General features: G+C 46.9%; 1 protein-coding gene and 1 pseudogene across 1 annotated transcript; one reads left to right on the top strand and one right to left on the bottom strand.

The window, feature by feature from the left end:
- Positions 1-2,052: 2,052 nt before the first annotated feature.
- On the top strand, positions 2,053-3,247 carry LOC146181314 (uncharacterized; annotated as a pseudogene).
- Positions 3,243-15,004, bottom strand: LOC146181313 (uncharacterized). Its single transcript, XM_084575760.1, has 3 exons — positions 12,403-15,004; positions 4,759-5,764; positions 3,243-4,357 (listed from the first exon to the last, which is right to left on the bottom strand). Exons 2-3 carry the CDS (start codon positions 4,928-4,930, stop codon positions 4,095-4,097), a joined length of 435 nt encoding a protein of 144 aa, XP_084431886.1. The 5' UTR covers positions 4,931-5,764; positions 12,403-15,004; the 3' UTR covers positions 3,243-4,094.
- Positions 15,005-17,354: the final 2,350 nt, after the last annotated feature.

The raw sequence follows: 17,354 nt of genomic DNA, 5'->3' as shown, positions 1-17,354 counted from the left end.
GCAAAGCTGTGATGCAGGAGATGACAGTCTGCAGCGCTCATTTCACGGAAGGCGATTTTTTCTGGAGCCGTACAGGTAAGATAAATTCTATTATACTCGATGTCTTTCCGCGGGTGCGAGTTCTTAAGCGTACGATGTGCGACGTTTGCAGCTGTTATCCAGACACGTATTTGTGCGGACGAAGGATAGCTTTTCGTCTCGACACGACTTGCTGACATGGGTAAAGGAAGCCGCTTCTGGCAGTTTATCTTGGCATATCATTGAACAGTGAGCAATGTGATGCTATTCCTGGACTATGTACTGTAGCGGTTTAGGTCGCGTTTGCTGTTGTACTCTGACATTAGGCCGGCAAAAGCATGCAGGTGACCTTTTTGTACAGTATAGCATAACCTTGTGTAATTTGGACAGAGAACAATGAATAATAGCTCGGGAACAAACAGCTGTGATTTAATTACATTTAAAATGAGCAAGCAGTTGCAACGAAATGCAAATACCTTGGCCAGCACAACGTTTATAGGTATAGGGTCTACTAACCAGCTGTTTGTGGGAAGTAAAATTTAAATGTGTGTAGAAAGTAACGAACTAAGCTGAGATTTGTGCGTAAATGTGTTAAGTGATTTTATCTCATACAACTAAAATATAAAAGAAATAGATTGTTTACTGCTATTTCATACTTTTTCAAACGGTTTTGAAAAGGCTGTTTGTCTAATGCATCTTATGTTTCACAGATTTAGAGGTATGGACCCCCATCAAAAAACGGCTGAAGAACGCAGTCCCTTCACGATGCCTGCCTCTCAGGACGCATGACCACCAAGATGTCACAAAAGTACAAGCGTCAGCAGCCCGTGCTGCTACCAGGAATAAACAAAGTAAGCTACACGTTACTGTTAGTTAGGCAGGTCTGCATGCTCTCTGGCCAAGAATGCCTTACTTTAATTTAATTTTAATTTTTTTAGCTTTAATTTAATTTCATGATATATATGCAGCTGAAATTAGTTGCATGTACTTTTCGAGCAATGGGAGGGAAGCGAAAAATGGCATGTATCTTCGGCAGAGCTGCACCCACCGTTGTCCAGAGGATTCAGTTTTTTATTGCCACTTCTTTCAATATGTGTGGTTCACGAGATGATGGGTTATCTTCTGACTTGTGACAGTATGTGCCTCATGTTGTAAACTAATGGGTACTGACCCCACTTGCATTATTACTGCAAGTGTCAATTTTTTTTTATACCTATACCTTTGGGTCTATATTTGTATTCCATACAGAACTGCCCCTGGGAGACGGCAGCAGTGGAAGCCACCCTTCATCTTTAAGTGTGGCCCAGGAAACAGCATCAGAGGAAAGTGACAGACATGACACGGACAGTCAGGCAAGCATTCATCCTCACCTTCCCCCAGTACAGCTCTTTGAATTGAGCCAGTGTTTTAAACCAACATAAGCAACACTTTTTGCAGCATGTTTCATTCTTTTTGATGATGCGTAGGGTTTTTTATTTGCCTGCCAGCACTAAACTAAATTTTTCAGTCGTATTGTTTAAGCTTCACTCTCACAACCCGAAAAAAAAACAGTGATATAATAAATTACTTCTTCGTTTTCTTGCCAGCTGTGAGTCAGGCTCAGGCTGATTGAAGCCTTGTAATGAAGTCAAATGTTGGGACAGCTATTTCAGTAGTTTTTACAGCCTCATGTGACCTAAGTCGAGCTTGACATTACTGTCATCATTCAGCAGTTGAAATGATGGTAAATTTCAAATACCAATTATTTAGCTCTCAAAGGTAGATAATTCCGTCAGAAATGAATCAGTCCGTTGCCCATCAATGCAAGAAATCAGAGGGGGTAAAAACTTTGGAGTCTGTGGACCTTTAAAATTTGATTTTTTTCTGTTTCCTGAATAAATCTTGTATGTAGGCAGGCTCAACAAATTCTATAGAAATTGCTTCAGCAGTAAGATTACAATTCATGCCTAGCATAAAAACATCAAAGCGATTTCTCATGAGAAAATTTATTCTATTTGCAGCAACGACTTTTCAGTTTCGGAACACTATTATTCAGCCGTCAGCATTAGCACATTAGTATATTTTTGCAACAAGCAGCTTATGATGTTGAGTGTACAAAGTAGCATTTGTGTTAAAATAAATTATGTTCTTTGAGTGCTCCCATGAATGCGCTTTTTTGTTCAATGCAGATGGATGATGCGGTTCTTCCACAGAAAGCAGACTGTGACACTGCACCTGCGACAGTCTGCAGCTACTGACAACGATGCTTTGGATGCCCTTCTGCTTCTTGCTGGATGCAATGCAAACCAAGTTGACAGAAGTATACAGGTCAACACAGAATGCTTCGTCCAAAAGGCAAAGCTCCTTGACCTCCTTATCACAGACACTGCTGTTCAGGCATTCGCGGGCATAGCCAATATGAGCGATTTGCATGATATCAAGGGAGGTTGCTGCTATTGATGACATGCCAACTGAAATCACTGTCCTAGATCGGGTTGTGTTTGTCCTCATACGCTTAAAAACTTGCCTTTCGTTTACCTGTTTGGCCACATTGTTTGGAATTAGCAAGACAAGCGTTCATAGATGTTTTTACCACACTGTACGCAGCCTTGCCACACTGTTGGAAGCTGCTATCCCATGGCCATCAAAAGAGGAAATTGCCAGAAACTTGCCTATCTGCTTCGATGAGTATAGGGAAGTGCGAGTAGTGCTGGACTGCACTGAAGTCCAAGTCGAGAAGTGTCACTGCTCTTCGTGCCGTATATTAACGTATTCTCACTACAAAGGATGCCACACCGCTAAAGTTTTGATTGGTGTTTCACCTGGTGGTCAGCAACAGCTTCAACCTTTCACAGCTTCAAAGGTTTCAACCTTTGTCAGCAACAGCTTCGGAGGAAGATTTTCAGACAAAGCTTGCATAGACAAGTCTGGAGTGCTAAATAAGCTTGCTAGCTTTCAAGATGATGTGATGGTTGACAAAGGATTTAATATAGATGCCCAATGTGAAAGTCTAGGATTGGGAATCGTACAGCCACCATTCCTGCGCCAAAAGGCACAGTTCACAGCTGATGATGCCACACGTACCATAAAGATTGCCAGGGCACGCGTTCATGTCGAACGGGCAATCCAGCGAATGAAAATTTTTAAAGCGCTTAAAGGACCAGTACCTTGGGAAACAGTTGTACTTGATGACATATTTATTGTCATTGCAGGCATAGTCAACCTTTCAGCTCGTATACTTTGGCGCTAGCACCTTGAATTAACAGCACTGATATTTGCCTGTGTTTTGTTTGTGTTTAGTTTGCTTGTGTTGTTTCCATTTACTCTATTTTAAAGTTCAATCACTGTGCTGCAATACTGCTTTCCTTGGTACCCAGCCAAAAATCAGTTCAATTTGATCTTGTATTCCACTGTGTTATGCATCAATATTAATAAATTGCTGTTGTACCGCTAGTGAGCGTTGCACATGTGTAAGGGCCTAGCCATGCAAAGCATACCTTCCTTCTGCCCTATCACTCAAGACGACTTTCTGTGCCCACCGTGGTGACACTGTGGTTAGGGTGCTCGACTGCCATACTTAAGGATGTAGGAAGAAATCCCAACTGCAGCAGCTGCTTTTCGATTGAGGCGAAAATCAAGGCAACCATGCACTGCGCGACGCCAGTGCATGTTAAAGAACCCCAGATGATCGAAATTTTCAGAGGCCTGTGCAATGGCGTCTCTTTGCCATTCGCTTTGCAGTCGGTTAAGCCCTACATACCAAACTTGTCTATCTGAATTTAAAACTATTACTTAGTATGATTATTGCACTGAATTTTTTTAATCCTTTCTGTCTTGTGAAGTGCCTACACTGCCATCACAGAGATTTTGGGCAAAACATGCTTAAAGTAAACATACTGTAGCCTGCGTACAAGCTCGTCAATGTGCTCTTCATGCCGCTCAACTGTTATCATCAGTGGCTTGACTGCAGAATACACAACAAGGTGTGCCTTCTTGAGATTTAGCAATAACATCCCAAGCTGAACTTAAGAAAAATAAGGATGATTTTGAGCAAGGATGAAGTTCTCGCCATCCTTTTTCAAATATTTAAGCTTTCGTTATGCAGCTATCTCGACAATCGTTTTTGCCTTGCCTAGAACTGGAGACTTCACCTCTACAAGTATTTCTGGGATGCCATTTTTGTAGACAACGCCATCTGGGCTGTAGCCGAGCCATGGTACTGCACTATTTACTACAAGCCCAAGCTTGACTACCGTAGAGCCAGTAGTCTCACTGTAATAATGGAGAGCTGGCTGTTCACACAACTTTCCGTACTCAGTGGCGCTATTGCCACGGAACTTGCTGGCCAGCATCATGCAGACTTATCTTCCCATGTTCTGTCCGGCTTTGGTGTGAAGGTGAAGTAAGACCGGCATGTGCTCCCCGTTATTCTCACTTTTCGCTCTCTCAGCCACTTTGTGTTCTCTTGACCCCTTGTTTCAATGAGAATTTGCAGTGTCTTTGTCGGTGTTGTTTCCACATAAGTGGAATAGAACTCTTCTTCCTCCTTTGTTAGATTTTCTTTTGAAAACCTGCAGAACTTGCACCTAGTTGCATCCTCAAAGAAAAATTCATAAAAAAGCATCTCTCTGTAGCGCTCAAATTCCTGGCTTTGTATGTGTCGAACAAGGCTGCGCTCTTCTGGTGTTGCACAAATATCAGCTGTGTCTGTGTCAGTGCACTGTCGGTCTACCCTTCCTCAGAAATGCAGTGCAAGGGCACTTTGTGGAATTGCAGTCATCAGACGGTGCCTAATAGACAACAAGCTATTTTCGTCAAGGCGCTGTCTTGGCTTGGTGTTCACATGGCATAACTCCCGCAGCTCTCTGGCTTGATACAAGGGCGCTGCCTTGAGTCGACCCCAGGCTTGTGCCATGTCTGTACAGGTCAACATTTCCAGTTTGTTGATGTCATTTCTGTCAATAAAAAAAAAGCACTCACAATGGTTTCCTATTCAATGAGTAACTTTCAGCCTTACTGCAACTATTTAAAAAATCAAAACATCATGTCAAAGGTCTGTTCACTGACTGTTGACGAGATGAGGATAAAAGAGAAGCTACAATTCAACAAGCAACATGACTGCTTTGTTGGGCAAGTGGACACTGGGCTGGAAGAGCAAAGTGACGACCTTGTCTTAGCTAATTCTCTCCTGTGCTTCGAATACGGCCGTCATTACCTTCGACGGTACCGTCTTCCCTAAGCAAGTCTACTATCACGGAGGAGAGAAGGATTGCTATCCATACAGACCAACAAGACAGTTCTGCTACGTCTGCTATCAGCGAGGACATAGGTCGGACGTCTGCCCGAATCCAGAAGTAACCGCATGCAGACAATGCGGCCAGAGGAATCCAGAAGAAACGCACCAATTCACACCTAAATGTCAGCTATGCGACGGCCCGCACGAGACGGGCGCGAAGGAATGCACGCAACGCCTGAAAACAATCAAAGAGCTACGAGGAAGAACATGGGGTCAGCAACAGCAGCAACGCGGACGCAGCCAAGGAAGGAGCGGAGCGCGGAGGCCACGTTGGTTCCGGAACGAAGAACAAGATCGACAGGACGACTACCGGAGCGAGTCCAGGAGCCGTAGCCAGGGACGCAGCAGCAGCCGGGGCCGAGGAAGAGGGCACAGCAACAGCCGCCAGGGCCGAAACCGGCGACGCAGCAGCAGCCAGGGCCGGAGCCAGGAGCGAGACAGGCTATACCAGCACGCGGGTGGCCAGCAGTCCTGGGAGAAGCAGGCACAACAACAAAGGAAGAGCGGCGGAGTCAAGGTAAGCTGGGCAGCCGGCCCTCCCAAGACGCTTTTTGCTCCGCACGACAACAACAATAACACAAACACACAAACAGAAAATGAGAAAAGATTAATTGCCGAAAATAATAACATCAGAAAAGAACAGGAACAAATCCGTGAAGAGAACAAGCAACTCAAAAAGCAAACAAGAGAATTGCTAGAAGAACTAAGAGAGATACGAAGGACAGGCTTTTCACCCATAACGGCACCTTCACCTCCACAACAGTTTATGGGAAACTCGCACGAAAGCGAGGTAGAAAATTCGATGATGAGCGATTTAAAAGCCTTCATGCTACAGCAGATGCAACAAATGCAGCAACAAATGCAGCAGCAAATGCAGCAGCAAATGCAGCAGCAAATGCAACAGCTAAGCCAAAAAATAGCTTTGCAAGATCAGAGCTTTCGCAACTATGTAAAATCGCAAAATACACAAAAAACAATAAACGAAGCCAGAGACCACCTATATAATGAGCGCAGGTTCGGATCAGAATCCCAAGGAGCAAGCAACAACAGTAACAGTACAACATGGCAGGAAAACAACAATTAGAGATATGGCAATGGAACTGTAGGGGTTACAGACGCAAGCAGGGACTCCTACAGCAATACATTGACACCAGAGTAAACCCACCAGACCTAATACTCCTACAAGAAACAAATTGCACTCCAACCCTAAGGGGATACACAAGTCAAGAGAATGGGAGAACGGCAACTCTCATCAACAACAAAATCACCACCATAGCACACAAAGAGATAGAGGACACACAACTAGAACACATAATAACGAAAATAATTTCCAAGAAGAAAAGGAAACCCAAAAGTATCTTTGTCGTCAACCTGTACAGCCCACCAAAGAACAAAGGAGATTTTGGCAGGCTCTTTGCAGGGGCGAGAAAATTGGCAGGGCAGAATCTTTTAGTGATAGCGGGGGACTTCAACGCGAAAAGCCCACAATGGGGCAGCAAAACGGAAGACAAGAAAGGACGTGGCATCTGCGCGGCGGCAGAGAACACGGGCTGCGAACTAATCACAGACGAAAGCCAACTTACGAGGCAGGGCAACAGTGTAAGCATGGATACAAGTCCCGACCTAGCCTTTGTCAGGGGCGCCAGGCAAACCGAGTGGGAGAACCTACAAGAAGATCTAGGCAGCGACCACTTTATCATCAGGGTCACGGTAGAGGCAGAAAGCATCAAAAAGGATAGAGGAACGGCAAAACTAACCGACTGGGACGCTTTCCGCATCCACTGCAGACAACTAAAGGGCGACATAACCTCGGCGGAGGAGTGCAGCCAGCAACTCAGACAAATTAGGGACCTATACACTAAGGAGGTGACGCGAACGGAGCAGGCACCAGAGGTAGACAAAAGACTTCTCAGACTCTGGGAAGCAAGGCGCGGCCTGACCAAGCGATGGAAATGACAGAAATTAAACAAGAAACTCAAAAAGAAGATTGCAGAGATCACCAAACAAGCAGAGGAGTACGCGACGCAGTTAGCAAGGCAGGGCTGGCAACAGTTCAGCACTTCACTGAACAGCACCCTGGGCACGGCAAGAACATGGCAGATACTTAGAAAACTCATGGACCCAAACAAAAGCAAGGCAGAAAGCAACAAGTCCATTCAAAGACTAATTCATCAGTACGAGGGTACGAAGGAACAACTAATCGAAGCCGTAAAAGAAAAATGCTATGGCAAAGACCAAGCAGAGGAATACCGAGACGAATACCAGGGAGCAGAGAATCCAGCCATGGACAGACCCATCACGAGAGAAGAGGTCCTGGAGGCCATAAGAGCAACGACAAAAAACACGGCAGCGGGGGCGGACAAGATCCAAAACGCATTAATCCGAAATCTTAGTGAGGAAGCGATTAATCAGCTCACCCAATACATAAACAAGCAATGGGAAGAAAGAACGATTCCGGCAGAGTGGAAACACGCCATAGTCGTCATGATTCCCAAGCCTGGAAAGAAACTTCAGATAGAAAACCTAAGGCCGATATCGCTAACTTCCTGCCTAGGCAAGTTGTACGAGAGAATAGTCAACCGAAGGATTCAGACGCATCTCGAAGACGAAGGATGGTACCCAGACACCCTGTTCGGATTCAGGGCGAATCTATCGACACAAGACATACTGCTACAACTCAAAGAGGTACTAGAAACAATGCCAAGAAACGGAGAAAATGTGATCATGGCCATAGACATAAAGGGAGCCTTTGACAACGTATCCCACGCAGCCATAATGGCCATAACACTACCAATTGTGGAAAGAAAATCCATGACTACGTGAGGAGCTTTCTCGCGAGCAGAACAGCAACAGTGGGCATGGAAGACCTAAGAAGCGCCATCTTCCAAACGCCAAATAGGGGCACACCACAAGGCTCAGTAATTTCGCCGACGCTCTTCAACATAGCCATGATCAATCTCGCAAAGAGGCTAAACCAAATACAAGGGATCCGACACGCAATGTATGCGGACGACATTACAGTCTGGACAGCCAAAGGCTCACTGGGAGAGAAGCAGGAGGTACTACAAGAGGCGGCCTCCTGTATTGAAGAGTACACGAGACAAAGAGGACTAAAATGCTCCACAGAAAAATCAGACCTCCTCAGAGTGGGAAGACATCCCACGGACGCACCACTTGAAGTAAAACTGGAAGGGCAAAACATCCCAGAACAGAAGATGATTAGAATTCTCGGCATGTGGCTGCAAGGGAGCCGAAGAAGCAGCCACACACTCAGCCTGTTGAATAATGCGGCAGGGCAGGTAGGCCGAATCAGCAGAATAGCACACAGGAGATATGGCATGAAGGAGGAAGACACACTCAGACTGGTAAACAGCCTGGTGGTCAGCCGAGTGACGTATTCACTGCCGTATCACGTAATTACCAAGGCAGAAAAGGAACAGGCAGAAGCGATTCTAAGAAAAGCATACAAGACGGCGCTTCACCTCCCAAGGAACACATCCAACGAGAAACTCATGCAACTTGGTGTCAGCAACACCTTTGAAGAATTAAGAGGGAGCCAACTTAAGGCCCAAGAGAAAAGATTGAGCAGTACGAAGACCAGAAGAGCGCTCCTGACAAGACTACCGTATTTTCCGGTGTATAAGTCGCACCTTTGTATAAGTCGCACCCCCCTCCAAACGGCAGTTCTTCCGAAAAAAAAAACATATATAAGTCGCACCGGTGTATAAGACGCACCTGTTCACTCAGTAGAAAACTCGTTGAGGATCGCGCTGTTAGAAAGTTCGACGAAAATAAACGATTGCGGCGGCCGCCGCATATGCACATACCGTATCGCGTGATGGGCAGTGCTGACACACGTGCATATACCGTCCAAAGTCCAGACAATACTTTTTCAAAAATGTTTTATTTTCATACATATATATGGTATGTATGGTACGCGTATGGTACTCACAGACGGCGTTTAGGCAAACCCATCAAAGCCTTCTTCCTCCGAGTCGCTGACAAATAATTCAGCAACTGCAGGTGGGAGTTCCTCCACAGGCGCATCGCTGTCTTCAGACTCGCTGGTGTCCACTTCGCCGTCAGCATCGTCACCACTCGCGAACGGGATCAGCCCAGCCTTTGTGAACCCGGCTACTACTGTTTTTTTGGAAACGGAGTCCCAAGCATCGGCGACCCATTTGGCTACCTCTCCAAACGTCGCGCGTCTCATACGTCCTGTTTTAGTAAAGCTGTGGTCCTCCTCAGACATCCACGACTCCCACAAGCGTCGCAGAACCGCTTTAAAGCTGCGGTTCACAGAAATGTCAAGTGGTTGCAGCATCTTCGTCATGCCGCCGGGTATGACCACTGGGACGCAGTTCTTCGCACTGATTTTTTTTTTAATGAAATCTGTGATGTGCGCCCGCATGCTGTCCATCACAAGCATTCCTTTGCTCACGTGAAAAAATTCGTCAGGTCGGCGCGAAAAACACTGATCAAGCCACACACTCATGTCTTCGTCCATCCAACTTTTAGCATTGGCCTGTATCACCACAGCAGGAGGAAAGCAGTCTTTTGGTAGCGTCCTACGCTTAAAAATTAGCATGGGAGGCAGCTTCGTACCGTCCGCGCAACAGGCGAGAACAACGGTGAAGTGCGATTTTTCATGGCCAGTTGTTCTCACCGTTATTGTTTTTTCCCCTTTCTCGGCGACGCTTCTCCCAAGGGGAATATCGAACGTAAGCGGGACTTCGTCCATGTTGACAATGTGGCTCGCGCTGATGTTCTCGTTCACAATTTCTTCCTTTACAAACGCACTGAAGTTATCCAGTTGTTCTTGAAAGTCGTCGGGGAGCTTCTGGCACACTGTTGTCCGCGCTCGCATCACCAACTTGTTCCGCCGCATAAAGCGGAAGCACCACGACGGATTTCCCTTAAATCCAACAGTATTCATCTCTGTTGCAAGGGTCTTCGCCTTGAGACGCAGCTGCACTGTCGATAGCCCCCTGCCTTCGGCTCGTTGCTCTAGGACCCACGCACGCAGACGATGCTCAAGCTCCGGCCAGCGCGCCTTCTTGCCGCGGTTGGCCTTCTTGGTCGACTTCATTGTCCGGAGCACGCTGGTGGCTTTGCGCCAGTCCCGGATCATTTTCTCACTAACGTCAAACTGCCTTCCTGCAGCCCGGTTCCCATGCTGCTGTGCGAATTCAACTGCACGCAGCTTGAATTTCGCGTCGTAACTTTTTCACCTCGCAGGCGGCGTCATGGTTAGCGAGAAATCAGACACGACAGATGCACGGCACGCCGTACACGCCGGAACGATCGGTGCAATGAAAATGCCGAGGAAGATGCCATGGCGGACGGAAGTGACGCAGCGGAAGCAGCTCAAAAATTGAATTTTGTATTTTTGTATTGGCGAGCTACCATTTTAAAATTAACAACACATTTTCCTCCTTCAGACAAAAACTGCCTATTAGAATGTGCCGCATTTTGTTTTGCAAGTCAATTTTGAGTTTCTTCCGAAATGTAGTTACTGTGCGCGGCAGAAGGTGGCGTGCGATCATCATCATCATCATTTTTTCTGGCTAGGGCGCATGCCTGCGCCCACCATGTAATTTTTTTTAATTGTGTTTAACGTCCCGCAGTGACATCGGCTATGAGGGACGCCGTAGTGGTGGGCTCCAAATTAAATTATGCTACCTGGGTCTCTTAGCGTGTGCTGATGTCACGAAGTACACAGGCACCTTTCGCCCGCCGCGGCCCGGATTTATTCCATACATAAGTCGCACCGGTGGATAAGACGCACCGACGAAAATTTTAGAAAAAAACCGCGACTTATACACCGGAAAATACGGTAGGTCGCAAGCTAGAAGAACCACAGAGCAGCCGAGTGACAGTACCGGATCTGCTACGAAGAAAGATAAGCACACAACCCATACCCCGAAACATGGATCCAAATCTCCACGCTCGCAGAAGGGCAGCTAGGGCAGAGCATTATGAGAAAAACATGGGATACAGGGAAGACGCAGTCTACACAGACGCCTCTAGATATCCACAAACACACAAAGGAAACGCAGTAGCGGTGGTAGTAAACCACGAAGGGGAACACATCGCAAGTGTCACGACCAGGGTGTCTGACATAACAGAAGCAGAAGAGATAGCCATTGCTCTGGCTGTAAGAGAAGGATATAGGACAGGGAGACCTCTCCACATCCTAACAGACTCACAAGAGGCGTGCCGGAATTACACTAGGGGCAGGATTAGCAGTGCGGCACTCAAGATCCTCAAAGAGGGTGCGCCCTCGGAGGAGACACCAAAGCAAAACATAATCTGGATACCGAGCCACGCGGGAATCAGTGGCAACGAGGGGGCAGACAACCTAGCTCGAGGGATGACCAGCCGAGCGGGAGCGTCGCAAACCCCGGAGGACCCCCAGATCAGATGCGGAGAGAGCTATTCAGACCTACTAAACCTATATAAGGGGCTGAGGTTCCACTACCCCCCGCCACACAAACAACCAAGGAAGAAGCCACGGGATGGAGGAGACTACAAACGGGCTCCTTCCCGAACCTACACATACTAAACAAGATTTTTCCAACACAATATAGCGCCAGCTGCCCATGGTGCGGATCAAAACCAACACTATATCACATCACGTGGGAATGCGAGAGAAATCATGCATTTCACAAACAGAAAACACCAAGTGCGGAGCAATGGGAGAGCCGGCTCACCAGCTGCGAGCTAGAGGCCCAGAGGGCACTCATAGCACACGCAAGCGAGGTGGACCGACTCAGTGGAGCCCTGGACTAGGGGCCCAACCACGGCCAGGGAGGTGACGGACTTCCAGAAGAAGCCTCGACCTCCACTGCTAACAAACTTCCAAAAGACAAAGTTTTCAATCAATCAATCTCCTGTGCTTTGTCATCAGTTAACCGTCAACAAAATTTCGAATTCCAGTCGCTTATTATTTTACAAGAGGTCTAACTGGGCCTGAACTCCACAGGTTGCTAATTTCTGTCATGGAAAAAGTTGAAGTCTCTGGGTTCAGGATTGTTCATCTGGTAACTGGAAACAATAAGGTGAATGTGAACTTCATGAAACTGATAAGAAATGGCTTGCTCACTTACCGTATCGAACACCCCTGTGACTGCAACAGGTTTCTCTTCCTTAGCTTTGACCCGGGCCATGTGTTGAAGAATAAGAGGTCAGTTTCTGTAGCGCAACCTTGGCCGGAGAGGTGAAATTTCTTCTTCTCCCGTAAAGAACCTCTATGAGCTGCAGAAGGTGCGTGTTGTGTTGGGTTTAATGGTGCATACGCAGCTCATGCTATCATGTGCCAAGCACAAGCTTGAAAGTGGCGTATACTATTTATTCTATAGTTTCTTTACAACATTTGCTTCTTATAGAAGCTAAAAACATATGAGATCAACAAGTCCACTTTCACCTAAAATAAAAAGCTGATTGGAAAAGAATGTGTTCATCGTAGAATCGGATAAAATACTCTTTTCTTTGCATTTCAAATCTTCTGCATGACAATAAAATGCCGTTTATGGTGAGTTGCTCTCCACATTCGTCACAGAGGGGTTTGTTTTGTTTTCTAAACAATAAGTTGTGTGTCATGTGTGTGTGGCCCGTGTGGTGGAGAGAGCATATCACTTCCATGAAGCGTTTCTGATGATGACACGATTTCCATTCCCCTAAAACTGGCTTCACCAACTGCGTTTTATTATTTACCTCCCTACTCCATGATGACTACCATTATTCCTTTAATCTGTTGTGCACTAGCATCATGCAGTCTCTGTACGGCATATATTTGTTTTTTTGTTTTTCATGAGCTTGGGCAGCGCAAAAGTCTGCCCTCTCGGTGCCTCGAATGCCGACATGACTCGGGATCCAACAAAATGTTATGTCCTTGAGCAGAGGCTGTTGATATGTTGTGTATGATGTCCCCAAGTAGCGGTGAAACTGTGTTTTTGTGGTGAAGGGCTGTGAGGACACTTAAGGAGTCTGTGTAAACAATACTGTTTGTGATGTTCTCGTTCAGTATTTTTCTCACAGCCACAGCAAGCGCGTAACATTCAGTAGTGAAAACACTTGCACACTGAGGTAGTCTAATTGTCCTTTCCCATTTTTCTTAACTACTGCACTACCCATGTGTTTTGTTGTCTTGGAGCCATCCATGTAAATTTGTGTATAATTGTCATATTTTTCTTTAAGAGCTAGAAATTCTTTCAAGATGTGTTCATGTGGTGTTTTCTGCTTACAAAAATGAGTTAGCGTGAAATCACAAACAACAGGAAGACTACCAGCGTGGCAGTAGATCGGGTCCCGATGCAATTTCAGGGAAGGCATGCACTATTCCTAGTTCTTGACATTTATCTTCAAAACAAAGTAACAAAGACCTTTGATAGCCTTGGGCCTATTGATGAACCTCTGGAGGCACACTTTGTGACAATAGGGCAGCATTTGTGTTTGGGTAGGGAGCGTGTTTTCATGATGTATGAAAAAGTAAGCATGGATCGCCTATATTCTAGGGATGGTTTATTTGTGTCTGCATAAAGGCTGGTGATTGGTGACATCCTATAAGCACCAATAGAAAGACGCAAACCTGATTATGTATAGGGTCTAATCGTGTCAGATATGAAACTCTTGCTGACCCGTATACTATGAACCCATAATCTAGGCAAGAGCGAATGACAGAGTTGTAGATGTGCAAAAGGCAGGACCGGTCAGAGCCCCAGTGTTTTTGTGATACTACTGAGTATATTTAGAGATTTCGAGGCTTTCTTTTTAGTGCATGAGCTGCAGAAGGGCCTGTCAGTAAAGCCTGTTCGGTATCTGAGCAGGAAGCGAGGTGCAAGCACTTTGCGAGCAGCCGGAATGTTTGCCCACACTGTTTGAGCGATCTCTTTGCTGCACTAGAAGGTCTCCTATTCTTTCAGCACCTGGTTCTTGAAGCTACATCAATTGGCAACACCATGGGAGATGCATTGGCCAAATTACTAACTGGACATCACGGACTTAAAACTCTCTCGCTGTCAAAATGCAGTTTTGACAACACCGGAGCGACACACATTGCAAATGCTATATCTGCGAACAGCAGGAAGCACATATATCCGACGAACATAGAAAAAATGAACGAGGCAAGAGCCGTCCAACTCATGTCTCCAAGTGTCACTGCTGCCTTGAGGACCAGGCTGGGCACACTTGTGCCTTATTTTCAGCCGCAGACCCAACAATTGCGTTCATGCAGAATGTTTGTCGTGGTTCATTCTACATATCACCAACACGACGCAGCACATACACAATTTTTTGGATGCTTATCAATTCGACGACAGTGCTGGCCAGCGTCTTGAAATTTTCCCCATGTATCTAGAAGGGCTAAAAAAACCACCTGGGCACGCCCATAAATTTCTCAAAGACGAAATTTATCAGGCAATTCTAATAACTACCTATAGCACAGTTCAGTTCAGTCGTTCAGTCGTGTCCGACTCTTCGTGACCCTATGGACCATGTCACGCCACGCTTTCTGGTCTCTCACTATCTTCCTAACAACACATAACTTCATCTGCAGTGCCTCGAGGATGCCATCTAACCATCGCGTTCGCTGCCTACACCTTCTCCGGCGACCTTCAACCTTTCCCAACATCAAATCTTTCTCCAGCGACTCCTCTCTTCTCATCAGATGACCAAGGTAGCTGAGCTTTAACTTTAGAATTTGACCCTCCAATGAGCAGTAAGGGTTTATGGTCGACAATATCGACTGATTTGATCATCTGACTCTCAAGAGTCTTCGCCAGCACCACAATTCAAACGCGTCAATTCTTCGGCGGTCAGCCTTTTTCACAGTCCGACTCTCGCATCCATACATCACAACTGGAAAGACCATAGCACGAGTTATACGGATCTTGGTTGGCAGACTAATGTCTCTGCTCTTTACTAAGCGGTCAAAGCTAAACATTGCTCTCTTTCCCAGAAGCAGGGGTCTCCTAATTTCATGGCTGCAGTCTCCTTCCGAGGTAATCTGGGAGCCCAAGAAGAGAAAATCTGTCACAGCTTCCACTTCTTGTCCATTGATGCTCCAGGACTTGATAGGGCAAGACGCCATGATCTTTGTCTTTCAAATGTTCAATTTAAGCCCAAACTTCTCACTCTCTTCTTGTACGCGCATCAGAAGTCTCTTGAGTTCCACTTCACTTTCTGCCATTAAAGTGGTATCATCCGCATATCTAAGGTTGTTGATACATTTTCCAGCAATCTTCACTCCAGCTGAAGAATCGTCCAGACCGGCCTTCCTCATGATGCACTTGCATATAGGTTAAATAGGCAGGGTGACAGTATGCAGCCTTGCCTCACTCCTTTCTCAATCGGAAACCAATCACTAAGACCATGCCCAGTTCTGACTGTGGCCTCTTGCCCTTCATACAGGTTCCTGAGGAGACAGATGAGGTGAATTGGAACTCCCATCTCTTGGAGAGCTTGCCACAACCTGCTGTGATCTACGCAGTCAAACGCTTTTGCATAATCAATAGCACAGTGGCGTGCATCAAATACTGCTCACAGAAGGAAAGTTGATTTTTGTGCTGACCTGAAAATTCAACAGAGATTCAATTGAATCCCTGCTCTCGTTCTCCGCTCCTTTTGAGCTTTGAAACCCTTCCGTCATCTGAATTAAACGTTTTCCAAGCTGGTGACAGCATACTATTTACATTCCTGTGCAGCTGACATGGCCGAGCACTAACTGAATGTAGGGCTTCCTGACATTACGTTTGGAAGGAGCTGCCGACTCCGGCCTCTCCTTTAATATGTATGGGTGGGTGATGTTGCGAATTTGCAGGGTAGCAGCGGAGCACCAGAGCAAGATGACCAGCGTGGCAGACTTCCCATTCTGAACAGCTCGCGCCATGCTTGCGCTCCGAGCATGCACTGTACATCTTTATTTTCTTCTAACACGGGCTGGTAGCGCTGATCTCAGCACCTCCGATTTATAGCGTCAGCGGGCGATATCGGGCCCCTCGCCTAGACAGAACGGCGAAATGTACGCGCCGACGGAGCAAAGATGGGGGTGCCACGGTGGCAAGCAGGTCTGCAGATAAGCCGAAAACATCTAGGAGAGCTCATGGGGAGGTGTCTCGAGGTACGCAGGTTTGAGGCAATCTAGAGAGACGACCTCTTCCCGACCATCCAGCAAGATTGTCGCTGACTTTGTCGTCTTGTTGAGGACGCGGTACGGGCTATCATATGAGGGGGTAAGAGGTGCTTTTACAGCGCCTCGCCTGAGAAACACATGTGTCGAGGAAGCAAGGTCTGGGTGCACAAGGACTTGATGGGCAGATGAGCGAGGCGGCACTGGGCGCAGATGCTGAAGACAGTCTTGTAGGTGATGAAGGTATTGTAGGGGCTGGTACGAACAAGTCTCCGGGAAGCCGCAGGGATGTACCTAAGATGAGTTCAGCCACCGAACAGCCAAGGTCACGACGCCGGATGGCATGGCACGTAGGCCTAGGAGCACCATAGGGAAGTGGTCGACCCAGTACTCGCGGTCCAGGCGCGCAGTGTGGGCAGCCTTGAGCTGGCGATGGAGCCGCTCGACCATGCCGTTGGCACAGGGATGGTATGATGTGGTGTGGCAGTGTTTAGTGCTGAGTAGCCGTGTGAGCGAAGTGAAGAGGGCGGCCGCGATCCGTGGTAACAATGCCTGGGCAGCCGAAGCGGGAAACCCACGCTGAAACAAAAGCTCTGGCAACTGTTTGCGCAGTAATGTCTGAAATTGGCACGGCTTCGGGCCAACGGGTGAAGCAGTCAACCATCGTCAGAATATACTTGTAGCCCTGAGAGGGGGGAAGCGGTCCAACCAGGTCAAGATGAATATGGTCAAAGCGCGATCCAGGTGGCAGGAAAGACTGAGGGGGAGTCTTGGTATGGCGTGTCACTTTGGCAGACTGGCAAGCAAGGCACGAGCGGGCCCACTGGCGAACGTTGGTGTTAATGTTCGGCCAGACGTACCACTGGGTAACGAGGCGCTGCGTGGCTCGAATGCTAGGATGGCAGATGTCGTGGAGGAAATGGAAAATGGCAT

This window comes from Amblyomma maculatum, chromosome 8, assembly GCF_055883805.1.
Source record: "Amblyomma maculatum isolate TAMU_Amacu chromosome 8, ASM5588380v1, whole genome shotgun sequence".
Taxonomy (NCBI): Eukaryota; Metazoa; Arthropoda; class Arachnida; order Ixodida; family Ixodidae; genus Amblyomma; species Amblyomma maculatum.
The sequence above is the reverse complement of the archived record's forward strand: the minus strand, read 5'-3'. Positions and strand labels throughout refer to the sequence as shown.

Coding starts and splice junctions, on each gene's coding strand:
- LOC146181313 (XM_084575760.1), bottom strand. CDS start 4,930: ATGTTGACCTGTACAGACATGGCACAAGCCTGGGGTCGACTCAAGGCA. Junction 4,358..4,758: donor GATGACTGCAATTCCACAAA/GTGCCCTTGCAC, acceptor TGGGAAGATAAG/TCTGCATGATGCTGGCCAGC.